Genomic DNA, 16,422 nt, shown 5'->3' with positions numbered 1-16,422 from the left:
TACATGGTACAATTTTATTTATAAAAATTCTAAAAATACACAACAAATAAACTGATGTTTTCTACATGTACAGTGACAGGAGTAGTTTTGTAAGTGCTGAATTAGACATGATTCTCTGATAATGCCACATAAGTGTATTAAAATTTTACTCTCTCCTTAATTTCAACACATAGTCCAACTTCAGAATGACTTTCTATAATTACAGAATAAAAATCATCCATCTTTCTTATTCAATCTATATGGAGAAGAAAAAAGAATGCCAAGGTGGATATATGTATCTATCTGTATCTATATATGTATATATATGTACACAACTTTATTTTTCAGTTTATCAGTACATCCAACATGATTCTTTCTGAGTGATACATCATACTAATTCAATGTGTTCCCCAAAGAAACTTCTTAGGCTACTTCTCTCAGAGTCCCTGCTGCAGCCTGCACAGTGAAGGCTGCAATAGAAATGTGTCTCTTCACTTCTTCCCAGGCCTTGGAAGGATCCACCTTGCTTTCAATATCATACAGAGCATCAAAGATCCCTGGGAATGACTCCCCCATATACTTGTTGTGGCTGCTTGGAGCATAGATGACATGTCTGTTGATAAAAATAGTTTGCTATCAGTTGCTCGAATTATATATACAAGGGAAAAAACAGGGACATTCTACAATTCATGGATTGTAAAATTCTAATTGCCACTTGTCAACTAAATTTACAAGTTCAATCTCCAAAGACTAGTCTATGAAATATGTGGCAATTAATTATATTTTGACTTTAGACAGATGACGTAAAGTGGCTCAGAGCAACAAAACTGATGACAACGATAGCAACAACAGCTTGTCACCTACTATGGATCACGCTTGGCATTAAATTATTTACCTATCATTTTTCTAATCCTTGAAAATAAACTCTACAGAGTTGATATTATACTTTCAAAGAGGAGGAAACTGAGGTCTGGGAGATGAAGTGATCACTCTCAAGGCACACTGCAAGAAGTGATGACTTCAAAATACCACTCTATCCTCTGAAATGTAGCACAACTGTGATTATAGGGTTTCGTTTGTGACCAGAAAACCTATCATTGTGTTTTTCTCCTATTTAAAAAAGAAGTCATGTTATAATACCTAGCGTCAAGCATGAAGAATCATTAAAAACAGTTTTATAACATTCAACATGACCTAGGAAGAAGGTGATGTTTTACTGAAGGAGCTAAGCCAGTGCATGTAACAGCCCCTGGCTGGGGATAGTTGGTGTTTATCAGAAATAATTATGATTGTCAAAAATTAGAAGAAAACTAAATGTCAACATTAAGAGGTAGAGTAAATAAATATATATTTATTATGCCTTATGTATATGCATAAATACACATATATTCAAAATAAAATGAGAGGGGCTAAAATTATGTATTACCAAAGGACAAACATGGTTTTATATCTGACAAGTAGAGTTGGGGAGATTTTTATTTTCTACTTCTGACTTCCTGGGTTTTCTAAATTTCCTGCAATGAACATATACTCTTTTATATACAGAAACAAAAAAGATAATAAAATAAAGATCTGTAGTAATCATATTACATTATATAAATAAGTAATATATTTATCATTTACTACATATATTTTGGAATTTTTTATATGCTTGCAAGAAATCAACTATATTTTTCCCACAGAGCAAAAAATAAGAAAAAAATTATATTAAAATAAAGAGTCATATTTTTATCCTTACCTATAAAAAGGCCTGTCTGGTAATCCTAAAGGATCAATAAATGCTCGTTCCAAAAACATAAGTTGATCATTCATAATTCTTAATAATATTGGGCTAGAAAAGGAAAGGAATACAGTTGTAGCTTCATGAAAATATGTGCACTACCCAGCAAAAAAAATTCAAAACAAAACTAAACACAGCTAATATATTTTAAATTCCTATAACATGCAAATTAAGAACAGTAGCATGCATAGTTACATTTTTTAAAATCCTACAAAATACTACTCTGCTGAGGCTTATAAAAGGACTGAAAAAGTTCAATGTGCCCATGGAAAAAAAATATAGTAATTTTTATTTATATTGAAATAATTAATTGATAAACCTAGGTATTCAAATATAGGCAAGACTTTTTTTCATTTTAAGTCTCATAATAATCTGTTCATAGAAGTCATTTCAATATTGAAATGGAAGAGTCTATTAATGTTTAGTAGGGTACCTGGGGAATTATATATATTTACCAAATGACAGCTAATAATATTTTTATTATTATTTTTAAAGATAAACCTATCATGAACAAAAGGGGTGGTGCTTATTTCACCCTTTCAACAATATTTGAATGCCTGCTATGTATCAGACACTTTTGGCTTTCACAGAGCTCACATTCCAAAGTGTGTGGGACAGCGTTACTGTAATAAAAATGACTCAATACAACTGAAAATTTACCAGCAAGCCTGGAGTAGGGCAACAACGTTATTAAATTCAACCTATTAAGTCTGTCATAATTTAATTAACTAATGAGAAATAACCATTACCATAAGGAATCATAAATTACTTTATATAAAAATTTAATTATCTTAGTTTTGTTATTTTTTAGATTTAATAATAAAACAATGTGCCCATTACTATTCTGAAAGTTTACAAAATTTATTCTTTTTAATCTTCAGAGCAGTCCTCCAAGTTATGCAGGATAATAGCCCCGTTCCACAGATGACATACTCGATTCAGTAGCTAAATGACTTGCCCAGGTCCACACCTAGAAAGTTTTAGAGTGAATAGTAGCTCAGTACTATTCCTTCAACTGCACTATGTTGACAACACGAAGACAGACTAATTAAAGGCCCCACAGTTTGGATTTGAGCTATTTTCAACTTTCATTTATTTAGCATCAAGAACTCAGGTTTTACGATAGTATAAAGGTAAACTGGGCATACACTTTACCTGTGAGCAGTTCACATAAACTAACAAAGGCGGCAATTGAATGAACCATAATTTCAATAAGACGTTACAGGTTTCCGAACCAAATTCATAAAGCATTGCTACAAACACAAAAATTCATGTGGTTACGCACACACCCCATTTGGATGTTCCTTGTACAGAGCAGGGTTCAATCTGAAATATCCCTGGGAGGTAAATGCTCACAGCACCAGACGTACGTAAACAGGATCTATTTCCACCAGAAGCAGGCTGGCCTCCCTAGGGCTGGAGGAGGTAGGTCTTGAGGTTGAATACTATGTGAGCATAAAAGTACCAAGGAGTCAACACTGTATCCTTTGATGGGTTAAGGGATTGATTTAAGAAAAGCAGGATTCAAGAAGTGTCTCTTCCTCACATTTCAAAGTTTTGGTTGAGAAATTCAACATCCACTTTAATTTACTTTAGCCAGCATTTACTCATATTATGTACAAAGCACAGCTCCAGGTGTTTCAGGATATGTAAACATAATATAGAGACACAAACTGTACCTTAACTATCATTTAGAGATGGTAAGACAAATACAGAAATACTCAAGGAAGTGAAAGCTCAGTGTCCTGGATTACCATACCATGCCAACAGCAGTTCTCCACAAGGAAGAAACGTCATTTAATGATAGAAAATCAGCTTAATAGACTATATGGTGTTTGGCATTTCTCTAAAATTTATTTATAATTGTTGATTTTTTTACTCATATAAAAAATTTGGAAAGAATTGTAAAGTATAAGAAAAAAAATCTTCCTATTCACCCAAGGATAACACGATTATTATACTAATTGGTTTTCTGTAAGATTTTCTCTATATTCAATAAAATATTGTATGTGTACAATTTTATGATCTTTTTGTTTGCTTAACATTTTATTACAAATATCTTATTATATTTCCTTTATAACCATCAGTGTTAATCTTTACAAAATGTTTAAATGGGTGGACATCTGATTGTTTAGTAATTTCTGTCCTCATAGGTATTAAGGCTGTTTTGAATTATCTGGTATTATAATTTGTAACTTTCTCTGAGAAGCCATTTTATTCCCTCAAATTTGAGACTCTTTCCTGAAGAAAAAAACAAGAAATAGAAATACTATGGCAAAGTGTAAGAACCCTGTCATGGCCCTAGAAACTTTAACAATATGTATTTATGCTTTTTAACAGTTTAAAGCAATTCACAATGCTATCAGAAAAACATGAGAGCATCTGCTTCAGTGTACTGCCTGTAGCAATGTGCACAAACAAGTTTTAATTTGCTATTCATTTGGTATGAAAATAGTATGACATTATTTTCATTTGTATTTTTGAATTATTAGTAAATTGAATACTACATGATTTTCATTTGTATTTTTGAATATTAGTAAATTTGAATTTTTTTATCTGTTTCTGCACAGGTGGTATCTTCTTTTTGAATGATTTCTCTTGTCTAGTGCCAATATTTCCAACTTTGTTCTTTTGATTTTCTTATCAATTTTCAAAAAAAAGTATTTTTATTATATCTATATTACCCCCCTGTCCATATTTTCCGGAAAAGAGTTTTTCCAGTCTTTTATCTTTGATTTGGAGTATCAGTTTCTATATTATTAACCATTTTAATATTCTCAAATCTGATTGCATTGTTATTTCTAAACTTGGAATCTCACTTCCAAGATATTTCAATTTTTACTAAAAATTTCTTCTATCCCTGTTGTTTATTTTTGCATAGAATGTGAAGTGAGATTTTGAATTCACTTTTTTATCAGTTCCTGAAAGAGCTTATACAATATTATTGTTGAATACCTTTCTTTCTCATTTGACTTTAATGTATCCTGCATAACAAATACATTCTTACATATCACTGGTCTATTTTTTGTTCTGTCTGCTCTTTGTCTTTCTATGTATTCTTGCATCAGTCTCCAAGGATTTGATATTTGTATCGTCACAATATTTTTAATATATAGTAGATATTCACTCTCAAAATTCTACCTTTAAAAAATTGTCCCTAACATTCTCTTTTTCTCCAGTCTTAAAATTTTGTTCATATTATGTTTTACTTTTGTGATTTTACAAGAATTAATCCCAAATGCTTAACATCTGAAAAAAAACTAATGGCTTTACCTTATTTGCTAGTCTGGATATAGAGAATTTTTCCAGTGGAAGTGGAGATTAGGAACTCTTTGTGTGGGTAATGACATTAAGAAAAGGGAGGAAGAAGGTGTGTTTTGGGAATAGGAGAGCTTGGTTGAAGTATGATTTACAGATGTTGAAAGAACAGGAAATAAAACTGGAAAAAGATGGGGACACACAGTGGAGGACCTTCAATGTTAAGGTGGAAATTTTGTAACTACCACTCAGTTGGTAGTAAAGAAGGTACCAGCATTTCTCAACAGCACATATGACACTCAGAATGTCAAAAATATCTCTTTGAGAGATATGGCAGCCCTGTATAGCCCTGTTAGAATGAAGAGAAAGAAAGCAGAAAGAAACTTTCCAAAGATACTTCAACAACAAAGATGTCAGCTAGTATTTCTTTTTCATTATATCTATTACATGCATAACTTATATCTCTATATATACAACGTACTTGTTTTTGTCCAAGTCTTGGAGTCTCTCACTGAAGTTAGAAGCAATTTCTGTAAAATTCTTCACTGCAGAAAATAGTGATTCTGAAATAGAAATGAGGACCTAATGGCATTGTTCTATAGTTTAAGCAAAGGGAACAATATAGAAGGTTGTTCTCTTTTGTATTTAACAGGGTATTTATATTTTGTATATTGCAAGACAGGCATCAATGAAATGGAAGATACATTTATATGCATAAAATATTTGATCATATGGAATAGCAATAAATAATAAATGGGCCTAAGGTAGATCATTACATTTTAGAGATTAATAGAAACATACAGACTGTGAATTTTGAAAAAGGAAGGGTATCATACCAAATGACACACTGTATGTTTTCATTTCTTGTGGATGTTTCATTGAAATATTGTAGATTTTATCAGCATACTTTCTTAAAACGACAGCATAATCTCGACAGTCAAAAGGGAGCACTATGGAATTGGCTAGTTCAAAGACGATTCCTCCTCGAACCTGGGCCACAGCAAGGTGATACTTAAAAGCTGGATCATAAAACTTTTCCACTAATTCATATGTTTCATAGACACTGTGATACAGTGGATAGCTGCTGAATTTGTTTGTTGCCTACAAAAACAACCCAAAAAACAAAATATATCTCTCGTGAGATAACTTATACAAAATGCATAGTATCATAGATACTGTTAATATTAGTAAGACTGTTTCTGTCAGCAATGAATAAAGGAAAGTATTTAAGTACCTCAATAAGCCACTTACTAAAGGGTTAATATAATATTAAAACCCACCCCAGGTTTTCACCAGTTAAAAAGTATGTGTATATAACATAAACAATACTATGAAAATTACCTTGGATAAAAGCTAACATTCTTGCCTTTAAGAAAATAGGAGATGTAATAGAAATGTCTCTGAAGTAAAGACAAGATAATGTTGCATTTGGGTGAAAACAATTTAAGAAGACAGAGAATCATTAGAAGCAAGGAAATAAGCATGACACAATATTATATAGGGCAATGCTGCAAATCGTTTAATGACTGAAATTCCATGAATAACTTTCTGACAAGCAGTGTGCTGACAAGTGAAGAGTGAACAGTGAGGGTTTCAGTAGTAGATCCAAAATCTCACTAAGTAAAGAAGTAATGCTCAGATGGGTATAGAAAAACAAGAACATACACAAAAGGCAAGAGAGAACAACTTTTCAAATTCCGAGTTGCTGATTTATGCCTTTTGCCCATCGTTTAGATGCTTATCTATTTATTCATTTTTTTTTTTTTTTTTTTTTACTGATATAACAGAACACTTTATATAGTGATGTGTTGAGCGTGGACTCTGGAATTAGCCTGCCAGAGTGTGAATCCAGGCTTCATGGCTTATTACCAAACAACTCTGGGAGGTTATTAACCCAAAAGTTATTAACTTTCTTTGCTGTGGTTTTCTCATAAGTAAAATGTAGATAATATTAACATCTACTCTCATCACCAACCCCAATGGTAAGAGATTATAAAGATTTTCTGTCTGGGGAGAATAACTAGCCCAAAGACAAAAGACAAAAGACCTATAGATTCTCAGCGTTAGTTGGTTGCCAAAGAGGGCCAGGCATTTGAAGAAAGGCTTTAACTTGAAAGATACAGACCAAGCACACAAACTAAAATAAAATCAACCCACAGTAAGGAGGTACTACGGGGAATGGAGGGAAACAATGAAAAAGAGTGAATGAATGGCAGAGCTGAGAAAAATATCCCAGAATGTAGAAAAAGACACAGATAAGAACACAAAAGAACAGATAAAGACATTGGAAAATAATGCTACAGATGCTAAACAAATTAATAATGGTTTGAGAAAGAGAAAAGAGGGAATAATCAAAGAAAAAAACATTTCCTCCAACTACAATACATAGGTTTCCAGAACAAAGAGTCCACTTTGTTCCCAGCTCAGCATATTAAAAATGGCATGATACACATGTACACCAAGGGCAACACAGCCATAAAGAGAAGATACTAAAATCTTCCTTTAAAAAAAACCAGAGGCGGGACTTCCCTGGTGGCGCAGTGGTTAAGAATCTGCCTGCCAATGCAGGGGACACAAGTTCGATTCCTGGTCTGGGAAGATCCCACATGCCACGAAGCAACTAAGCCCATGTGGCACAACTACTGAGCCTGCGCTCTAGAGCCCGTGAGCCACAACTACTGAAGTCTGCGTGCCTAGAGCTCATGCTCCGCAACAAGAGAAGCCATGGCAATGAGAAGCCGGCGCACCACAACGAAGAGTAGCCCCCACTCGCCACAACTAGAGAAAGCCCGCGCACAGCAGCAAAGACCCAATGCAGCCAAAAATCATAAATAAATAAATAAATAAATAAATAAATTTATTAAAAAAAAAAAAAAAAAAAAAAACAGAGGCAAGAGATCAAGGAATAAGGGACTTCCCTGGTGGCGCAGTGTATAAGACTCTGCACTCGCAATGCAGCGGGCCCGGGGTTTGATCCCTGGTCAGGGAACTAGATCCCACATGCATGCTGCAACTAAGACCTGGTACAACCAAATAAATAAATAAATAAAATATAAAAGAAAGAGATCAAGGAACAAACAACATCTCTCAACAGGCAATGAAGCAATGAGTTCACAATTCTAAGGGTACAGAATTTTCAAGCAAAATTTTGTGCCCAGTCAAATTATTGAAGAATTTTGTGTAATATAACAGACATGCAAGGTGTTTAGCTGTCATTCACCCTTTTCAAGAAGTGCCTGAAGGATGTGTTCCCAAAAACGTGGAGAGTAAATAAGAAAAAGGAAGAAAAATCTGGGAAACAGAAAATCCAAAATACGAGTGAAATGAAGATACTCTCAGATTTCTTAGTGAAGGAAAATTTCACAGCCAAGAGCTGTGCCACAGGCAGAAAGAATAACCAGAGAACCCAGAGAAGCAGAAGAGCCCCAGCGGGGGAAATGGACTCAGCCAGTTCACCTGATGTGTTTGAATATACTAAGAGTTTGAGGTGAGTTAAGTATGGATACACGGAGGAAAAACATGTCTTCTAATCAACAAGGGTAGCACAACTATATATTGAAAAAATGCCATGAGGGAAAGCATTTGGGGGTTGGGAGAAGAAGTGATATAAGAGAACTGAATGCCTAGCTTTCCTAGTAAGAAGTAAATGGATAATACCTAAAACTGAAAAAGAAAGAAGTAGCAGTAGAAGCGTATTATTTACAAACATGCAGATCGATATCAGAAGAAACCAATTAAAATACTGAAAGAATTTCAATTTGCTGAACAGAATCAGAGATGGAACAAGCACGGTGCTTAAGTCACTTTTTTTGATCCAGAATTATTTGTTTAGCTAAAATATATTCATAACTAACCATGAAGAACTTACTGATAGACTTACCCAGTCTTTAGTGTACCGTGCTCTGCCTGAGGCAATTCCAAGTCTTTGGAAGAACACTTCAAAATCATTACCAGATCCTAATTTGCTAATCCTTTTAGGGATAAAATACAGGATTATTTGAGTAACTTCTTCACTGAGTACAGATCAAAATTAATTAAACTAATCTCCACTCAATACTATAAATATAATTTTTAGATATATTGCCTTGGATATATTTTAGATATAAGCAGCAAAAAAAAAAGGGGGGGGGACTGTCAATTCTGATCACAAAATATCTGCTTCCATAAGAATGTTTTAGGAAGAGGTGACCATTGTTCTTTTGGGTTTCTGGATCCAATTCCAACCTGTTTGTGTGTGTGTTGTCGGAGGGGCAGTTCCCCACACCAACAACAAGCGATTCTCCAGGCCATCAGCTGGGTATTCTACAATTCAACTCAATTCTGACATTGTCCACCCAGAGATAGGGTCAGGTCCCACACGTTAAGGGCTCAGTCCCAAGAGACTGTCCCCCCCAACACACAACCACCACCAGTGCTCCTGACCAACTGACTGTAGATGGGAGGTTCCCACGAGCCCCTCCTTGGGTTTGCTAGAGCTGCTCGTAGAACCCAGAGAAACATTTACTTACTAGATCATCAATTTATTATGAAAGGTTATGACTCAAGAACAGCCAGATGGAAGAGATGCATAGGGTGAGGTATGGGAAAGGGGTCAGAACTTCCACGCCCTGTCCGGGCTCGCCGGACTCTTCTAGCACCTCCACGTGTTCACCAACCAAGAAGCTCCCCAAACCCAACTCTTTTGGGGTTTTCTGAAAGCCTCATTCCATAGTCATGATCAATTAAGTCATTGGACACTGGTGACTGAGTCAACCTCCAGGCTCTCTCCCTTCCTGGGAGGTTGAGGGTCAGACTGAAAGTTCCAACCCTCAAATCACTTGGTTGGTTCTCCTGGCAACCATCCTCCACCTTAAGTGGGGTCCCTGTCACCTCATTAACATAAAAAAAGGCACCTTTGTCCCTCTCATCACTTAGAAAATTCCAGGGGTTTAGGAGCTCTGTAAGAGATCAGGAGGACCAAATATGCACTTCTTATTATGAATCACAATATCACAATTGTATGTTGCTAATCTTAGAAAAAGATTATTGAAGTTGGAAAATATTTTCCTTCACTAATTTTTTTTATTACCTATATTTGTTGTACATGATAAAGTTAAAAGAATCAGAAAATTTTCAGATAACTCAGATTTAATTCCCATCCTTAAAAATTTAAATTATTTGTACTGTTATCTTTAATCTCAAACTACTGAGATATTTATTCCTCTTCCCATGCTTGTGAAGACACAACTAAACCTGAAATGATGCCTATATTCTTCTTAGAACATTATGCAGTTAACAAAACACTTGTTAACTGTATAATGCTCAGAAAAAAGAATATTTATACAGTGATGAGAGGACAGACTTAGGTGCCATGTGTATATATTACCTATTCAAAAGTGAACCATATTTTGATGGCCTACAGATTTAATTTCAAAACACACAGCAATATTTTGTAAGCAGATAGGGTAGGGGGGTCCCTGGAGAAAGAGAACTAGGCATGGCTTTCTTGACATAAGACAACTCATTTTTGGCCTAAGCCATTTTGTGGTAAAGTCCTGGCCACAATGTTTATCCTTGAACAGGTCTCAGTAATTAATGATCTTAAGGCAGCAAGAGAATTTAGGAACAAATGACTTATCAGGCAAGAGAGGTAACAATAGCAAAGATAATAAATCAGTTGTAAAGACTCGCAGTTCTGCTACAATGGTAAAGATTAGCCTGAAGAACATTTTTGAGCTGTTTTGCAGAATTTGGATCCCCTTGAGCACTCAACCCCCAGATCAGCTGAAACCTAAGGAATGATGATGTTGACCCTTTCTGAACTCAATCAACTAAAGCTTGTACTCTGTGAAACTTTGCCCCAATTCTATACTGAATTCTCCTCTGCTCAAACCCTCTCATGAATATGTATGTACCCTTAACTTGAAACTTCCCCCATTTTGCTGTCCAGGGAGACACTGCTTTGGAAAAGATCCCCGGTACTCTCCTTACTTGCTGCAAGTAATACATCCTTCCTTCTACCGCTCTTTGGCTTGGTTGTGCCATTTGGCTGACACCCACCAGGAGGCAAACCCAGGTTTTGGGTAACAATTTTATTTGTAAACCTAAGCATCACTTTTTCTTTAACAGATATCAGAGAATTTTAAATTAAATGTTTATTATTTGTTGAAAGAAACTACCCTTTTATTTTCAACACAATTCCACAGTAAATTCAGTAAAGAGTTTTCTTTGTTTACCTGGGCAAGCCACTGAATTCGGGTGAAGGGCTTTTTTCATTCCAGCTCTCAAAAAGGGATTTGCCTTCAAAACCTTCATCAGGACTTTGGAGCTACACAAGTTAAAAGGGGAAAAAAAAAAAAAAGAGAGAGAGAATACTTATAAATCAGATGTTTTAAAACCTAAACATCTATTAACCAGGGAATGAGTAGCCAAATTATATTCAGGAAAATAAGGAATGCAATTCATACATTAGCAGTCATTAAGAATTACAACAGTGAGTTTCTGACAATATGGGAAAATGCTCATGTTATTATCTATAATACACCTATTATAAAAAAAAATACATGGAGTGTATGGAAAAGAAAGCTGTACCAAATTATTACCAAGCCATTGTATTCAGACGAATGGTCATACTGTAAGATTTTTTTTTTTTTTTTTGGTCTATTTTTCCAAATTAAGGGAGGCTACTCTCAAAAACACATTCCTCCTCCACTTATAAAAAAAAATGAAAAGAAGCAAGCTGGTTAAGGGAAGGTTTGTTTTTTTGTTTTTTTGGTTTTTTTAAAATATTGCTTTGTGCCAACAAGTTTGTCAAATAATACATAACAAGTTTGTCATTAAATAATACATAACAAAACAAATGCACTAATATTTTATTTAATTAGTTGAGTATTGTAATTGTGTTAAACACAGGGCTTTCAATACATTTTCAGATTTTACAGATGAGAATTCTAAGGGAGTACAATACGCCCTACTATTGAATGCTAAACTCAGAGCATTAAATGTTATGCCAAAACGTTTAGCACACTAAACTGTAACTAATACTCACTAAACTGTAACTGAATAATATATGGTATAAAAAGTTTTTATTTTTTATTTAAGAAAAGTCCTATGCTCTATTTTTTAACAGGTTCAACTCAAAAAATTTTATAGACTACCTATCCTGTGGAAGACTTTTTGTAGATGTCAGCCATACAAAGTTTAATAATACAAATTACACACCATCTACTAGTGGGAACTATAAATAAAAATGTGGAATTCATGTGCTAGGTGCTATAATAGACGGATGTGCAAAGGTTGATGGGAACACCGATAAATTTATATAAACTTGGGGAGAAAGAAGTTATGTCAGCATCTTAAGTCATAAAATATCAATACATAAAGCAACAAAATAATTTCACTCAAGCTTACAAATTTACACAAAATTTTGATATAATGGACAGTACCACTCCATTTATTTTAAGTAATATGAATTTGAAGTAATGTATTTAGAAATATATTACTAAAGTCACAGTTTATCACTAAAATTTGAAATACCACGAATCACCTTCCCCAAACAAAAACAGAATTTAAAAAATCCAAAACTGTCAAGCATCATACAATTTCAAACTTGACCTAGAAAGTAGTGTTTTTGCATTTGTCACAGGGTGCCACCAATCTACCTGGTAAACAAATATAACTGCCAAGCTTCCTTAGCATTGACCTCAAATTACGTAAATGGTGGGAATTCTCTGAGGCACAATGTTTCAGATATTTAATTTTGTATACACTTCATGGGAATTGTAAAACTGCAGGCACCTGACAGAGCTCTTAAGTAACAATATGAATAGATTAGTGCCAAATTAAACTTTTCTATTCCTACTGGAGATGTTAATAAATTAAATTCCATGCTTGGGAAACCAAAGCTTAACAATACGTTTAGGATCTATTTAAAATCCCTATCTGAGGGAAATAATTGTCTTTCCTGGTAATTACATTTCAATTGGTAATTCTGTTAAATAAGCAAGTCTTTTTATCCTTTCCAGTTCAAATCAGGTAATTAGCAGTAACAGCAAAAATCTGCCATGCAAAACATTCCTTATGACTAACTTTAGGAATGGTGGCTTTATGGGGCAGGAGAATTAAAATGAAGAGTTGCCTATTGGTCCTATAGAAATTTAGGCACCACCTCTCCGCCAGGTTCAGTATGTTGTGCTACTGTTAGAATTAAGATAACTTTAGCTCAGTGGACTGAAGCCCACAGCAGGAAATCAGGAATTGGGTACATGGTCTTACCCAGTCTCTGTCCCAGGAGTCAGCACCTGGTTTTTTATACATTCTCTTTCTCAATCGGTTAGAAATGTCAACTCTTCCAGAGTCCTAAATTAATCGGTATCATTATATTAAAGAGTAAAAACCAGTTTTAAAATTAAGGAGTTAAACCGCAGGACCAAGTCCTGGTTCAGCTACTTGAACAAGTTGTGTGACTCTAGGGGCTAATGCTTTTTGGGCTCAGTTTTCTCATTTTCAAATGGAGATGGTAGACGCAATGCTCTCCATAGACTGCCTCAGATTGGTGTGGGAGAAATGGGCAAAAGTTATAAAACAACACAGATGTTTAACATAATAATGCCACCTCAAGAAAACATCATTTGTAGAACTTAAAATTCCATGTAATTATTTTTACCTCCTTTGTTAGGTTGTATACCAAGCTGTACATAAGTGGGGTACAATCAACTCTCAGAGTGTAGTTTCCTGAAAGACAAGAAGATAGTTTGTTTTCTATTTCATTTCTTTATTTTATTCTTCCATTCAAAGACCATTCCTAACTCCTTAGCCAGAATGATCCCTTTATAACCTAAGTCTGGGGAATTCCCTGGCGGTCCAGTGGTTAGGACTCTGTGTTTCCATGCAGAGGGCATGGGTTTGATCCCTGGTCGGGGAAATAAGATCCTGCAAGACACGTGGCCAAAAATAAATAAATAAATAAAACCTAAGTCTGATCAAAACTCTCCAACTCATCACTCAATAAAATTCATCCTCACCATGACCCTTGGTGCCACACATGAAACAACCTCAGGTCACCTCTCCAAATATTCACCTCCTACTCCACCCAAGTAAATGTTCTATACAAGAGAGATAATAAAAGTACTTACCTCACAGGAATATTGTGTTAAATAAATGTTTATATTTAAACATTGGTTGGTACTTTGTGTGAGCTAAATTCTATATATGAATGTCAACATGATGGAAACACCTCAAACTGAGGACAGTAGTTCCTATGAAGAGAGGGTTATTTGAGAATGGTTTCAGTAGGAATTGTTTTCTTTGCAAATTTTGCATTTTAACATTAGAAAGCTAATAGATGACTTATTTTATTATTTGAAAAATGAACAGTTAATAAAATTTTAAATATAAAACAAAGTGAGACAAGCTGTGTTTCAATCACAGAGTAATGAGTGTGTTATTTGCTCTTGATCCTGAAAATGCTGGGGAGACAATGCAGCATTTTAAACCAGGGAATGACGTAAACAGCAAAATCAAAGATTAAAAAAATGCATTAAAATCAAGTCTTAAAGAAAAAAAACAAACAAACTAGCAATAGAGAGAACATTATTCTACTTTTGAAGAATATATGTTTGGTATACTTATTCTGTGTGGCAAAGGTGTTTCATCTTCATGTGTGTGTTTAAATAAGGGTAATGAGGAATTCCCTGGTGGTCCAGTGGTTAGGACTCTGTGTTCTCACTGCCGGGGGCCCTGGGTTCAGTCCCTGGTTGGGGAACTAAGATCTCACAAGCCGTGTGGCACGGCCAGTAAATAAATAAATACAGATAATAATAATCCAAGCTAACATTTTTGAACATTTACCCTGTGCAAGGCACAAGTCTGGGAGTTTTGCAAATATTAACTTCTTTTGCCCTTACAAGAGCCTTTGAGATATGTGCTCTTAGTAACTCTATTGAGAGGTGAGAAAGTAACAACCTGAGGTCACATAACTATAATAGAAAGTAGCAGTGCCGGGAATAAGGCCAAGCCCTGAGCCACTAACTAAGGAAAGTTAGAGGAAGGAAGAAAAGATAACTGAAATGCATGAACTAACTTAGGGGACAGTGCAGCTCAGATATGTGGACAAAGAAGAAAATGTAAATGCCAATGCGCCTCCATCAATATACAATGCTCCAACTATTTTTGACATGGCAGATTTACTAATAAACTAAAGAAAATATTCTATAAGTCCACCCTTCATTCATTTATTCATTCATTTGTTGCACCCATGCAAACACCATTTATTTAATAAGACATTAAGAATCCAGGAATGAAGAAGTATGATCCTGCCTGTTCCTGGAAGAAAAATATAGTCTAGGAAGGGAGAGGGTTTATAAAACAAATAATTACTTAATAACAGCAGTGATGAATGCTACAAAGATGGTTTCCCAGAAAAAAATAACATTCCTGGGGAGACTGTAAGAATAAGAATTAAACAGATGGTGTGTCGAACAGCAATCTGAGTACAGAGAACAACAGTTGCAACGGCTGAGAAGTTGCATGTGGTCAAGGGACAGAAAGATTCGTGCGGGGCTACAGTATAGTGAGTGACAATGGACTGTTTCAGTTTCTTGAAAATGGACTTGAGATTGTCCCTTAGTTTGAATCTCTGTTTATCAAAGCAAATCCATTCTAAAAGGCCTGTCTTCGATGCCTATCTCATTTCTCAAGCCTTTCCTGACGTTGCTATCATTCTCTCTTCTGAACTCCAAGATCAGCCCGATAATATCCTTCTGAGAGTACCTGCATATATTAGAATCCTAGACTGATTTATTTTATCATCTATACTGAGTCTTCAACTCTTGAGTACTAAACTATTCTTTACTAAACCCTAATTCCTTTGAAATCCTGGAAAGTACACTGCACAGAGAGGTGCTTAGTAAATATTTGCTGAATTGAAGAAAAAAATATTTAAGAAGAAAAAATTCTTGGTGAAAGATGAAATCTGGGAAATCAGCATTTGTTTTCAAAATTTGTGTGCATGATATTATGATGACAGTAGTTAAATCATACCGTTTAGCTACCCCATTCTAAAATCATAGAAATCTTTAGTTCCATAACTGACTTATTCATTTAACAGATATTCACTGAATTCCTACCATAGATAAGGTAATCTGCCAGATGAAACAAACAAATCATAGAGTGTTGTTCTGAGAGCCCAAATCAGCACCCTAGAGCTCACAGCTGCCATGAGTATGACAAACCAGCAGCAAATTCCCTCACCACCTGTTCATGGATTTGCATTCCTAGTTAGTGCATAATTTACGAACTAAACTGCTGTTACTACCAAGATCATATATTTTCCTATGAAACCAATAATATTCACCTTCTATAGAAGAATCAGCATTAATATAGGCCACACCACGCACTTGAAGAAGTCTGGAATTCTCCTATAATAT

General features: G+C 34.8%; 1 protein-coding gene across 5 annotated transcripts in view; it reads right to left on the bottom strand.

Moving 5' to 3' along the window:
* The window catches only part of LOC309605105 (glutamate carboxypeptidase 2), a 64,315-nt gene continuing 47,893 nt past the window's right edge, over positions 1-16,422 (bottom strand). For 2 of the 5 annotated variants that reach the window (XM_082340455.1, XM_082340452.1), the window contains 8 exons: positions 16,350-16,413; positions 13,662-13,729; positions 11,233-11,324; positions 8,898-8,988; positions 5,854-6,118; positions 5,499-5,580; positions 1,718-1,810; positions 1-592 (listed from right to left, as the gene is read on the bottom strand). In XM_082340455.1, the coding sequence (XP_082196581.1) occupies positions 403-592; positions 1,718-1,810; positions 5,499-5,580; positions 5,854-6,118; positions 8,898-8,988; positions 11,233-11,324; positions 13,662-13,729; positions 16,350-16,413 (945 nt within the window). In that variant the 3' untranslated portion in view covers positions 1-402. Of the gene's footprint in view, positions 593-1,717; positions 1,811-3,048; positions 3,205-5,498; positions 5,581-5,853; positions 6,119-8,897; positions 8,989-11,232; positions 11,325-13,661; positions 13,730-16,349; positions 16,414-16,422 lie in introns of those variants that run through there. The other 3 variants (XM_082340454.1, XR_014231231.1, XM_082340453.1) reach the window with 3 other exon arrangements.

The sequence above is a fragment of the Balaenoptera borealis genome (genome assembly GCF_965194805.1).
Source record: "Balaenoptera borealis genome assembly, chromosome: 11".
In the NCBI taxonomy this organism is placed as follows: Eukaryota; Metazoa; Chordata; class Mammalia; order Artiodactyla; family Balaenopteridae; genus Balaenoptera; species Balaenoptera borealis.
Note: the sequence above shows the minus strand (reverse complement) of the source record. Positions and strands in the feature narration are given on the sequence as shown.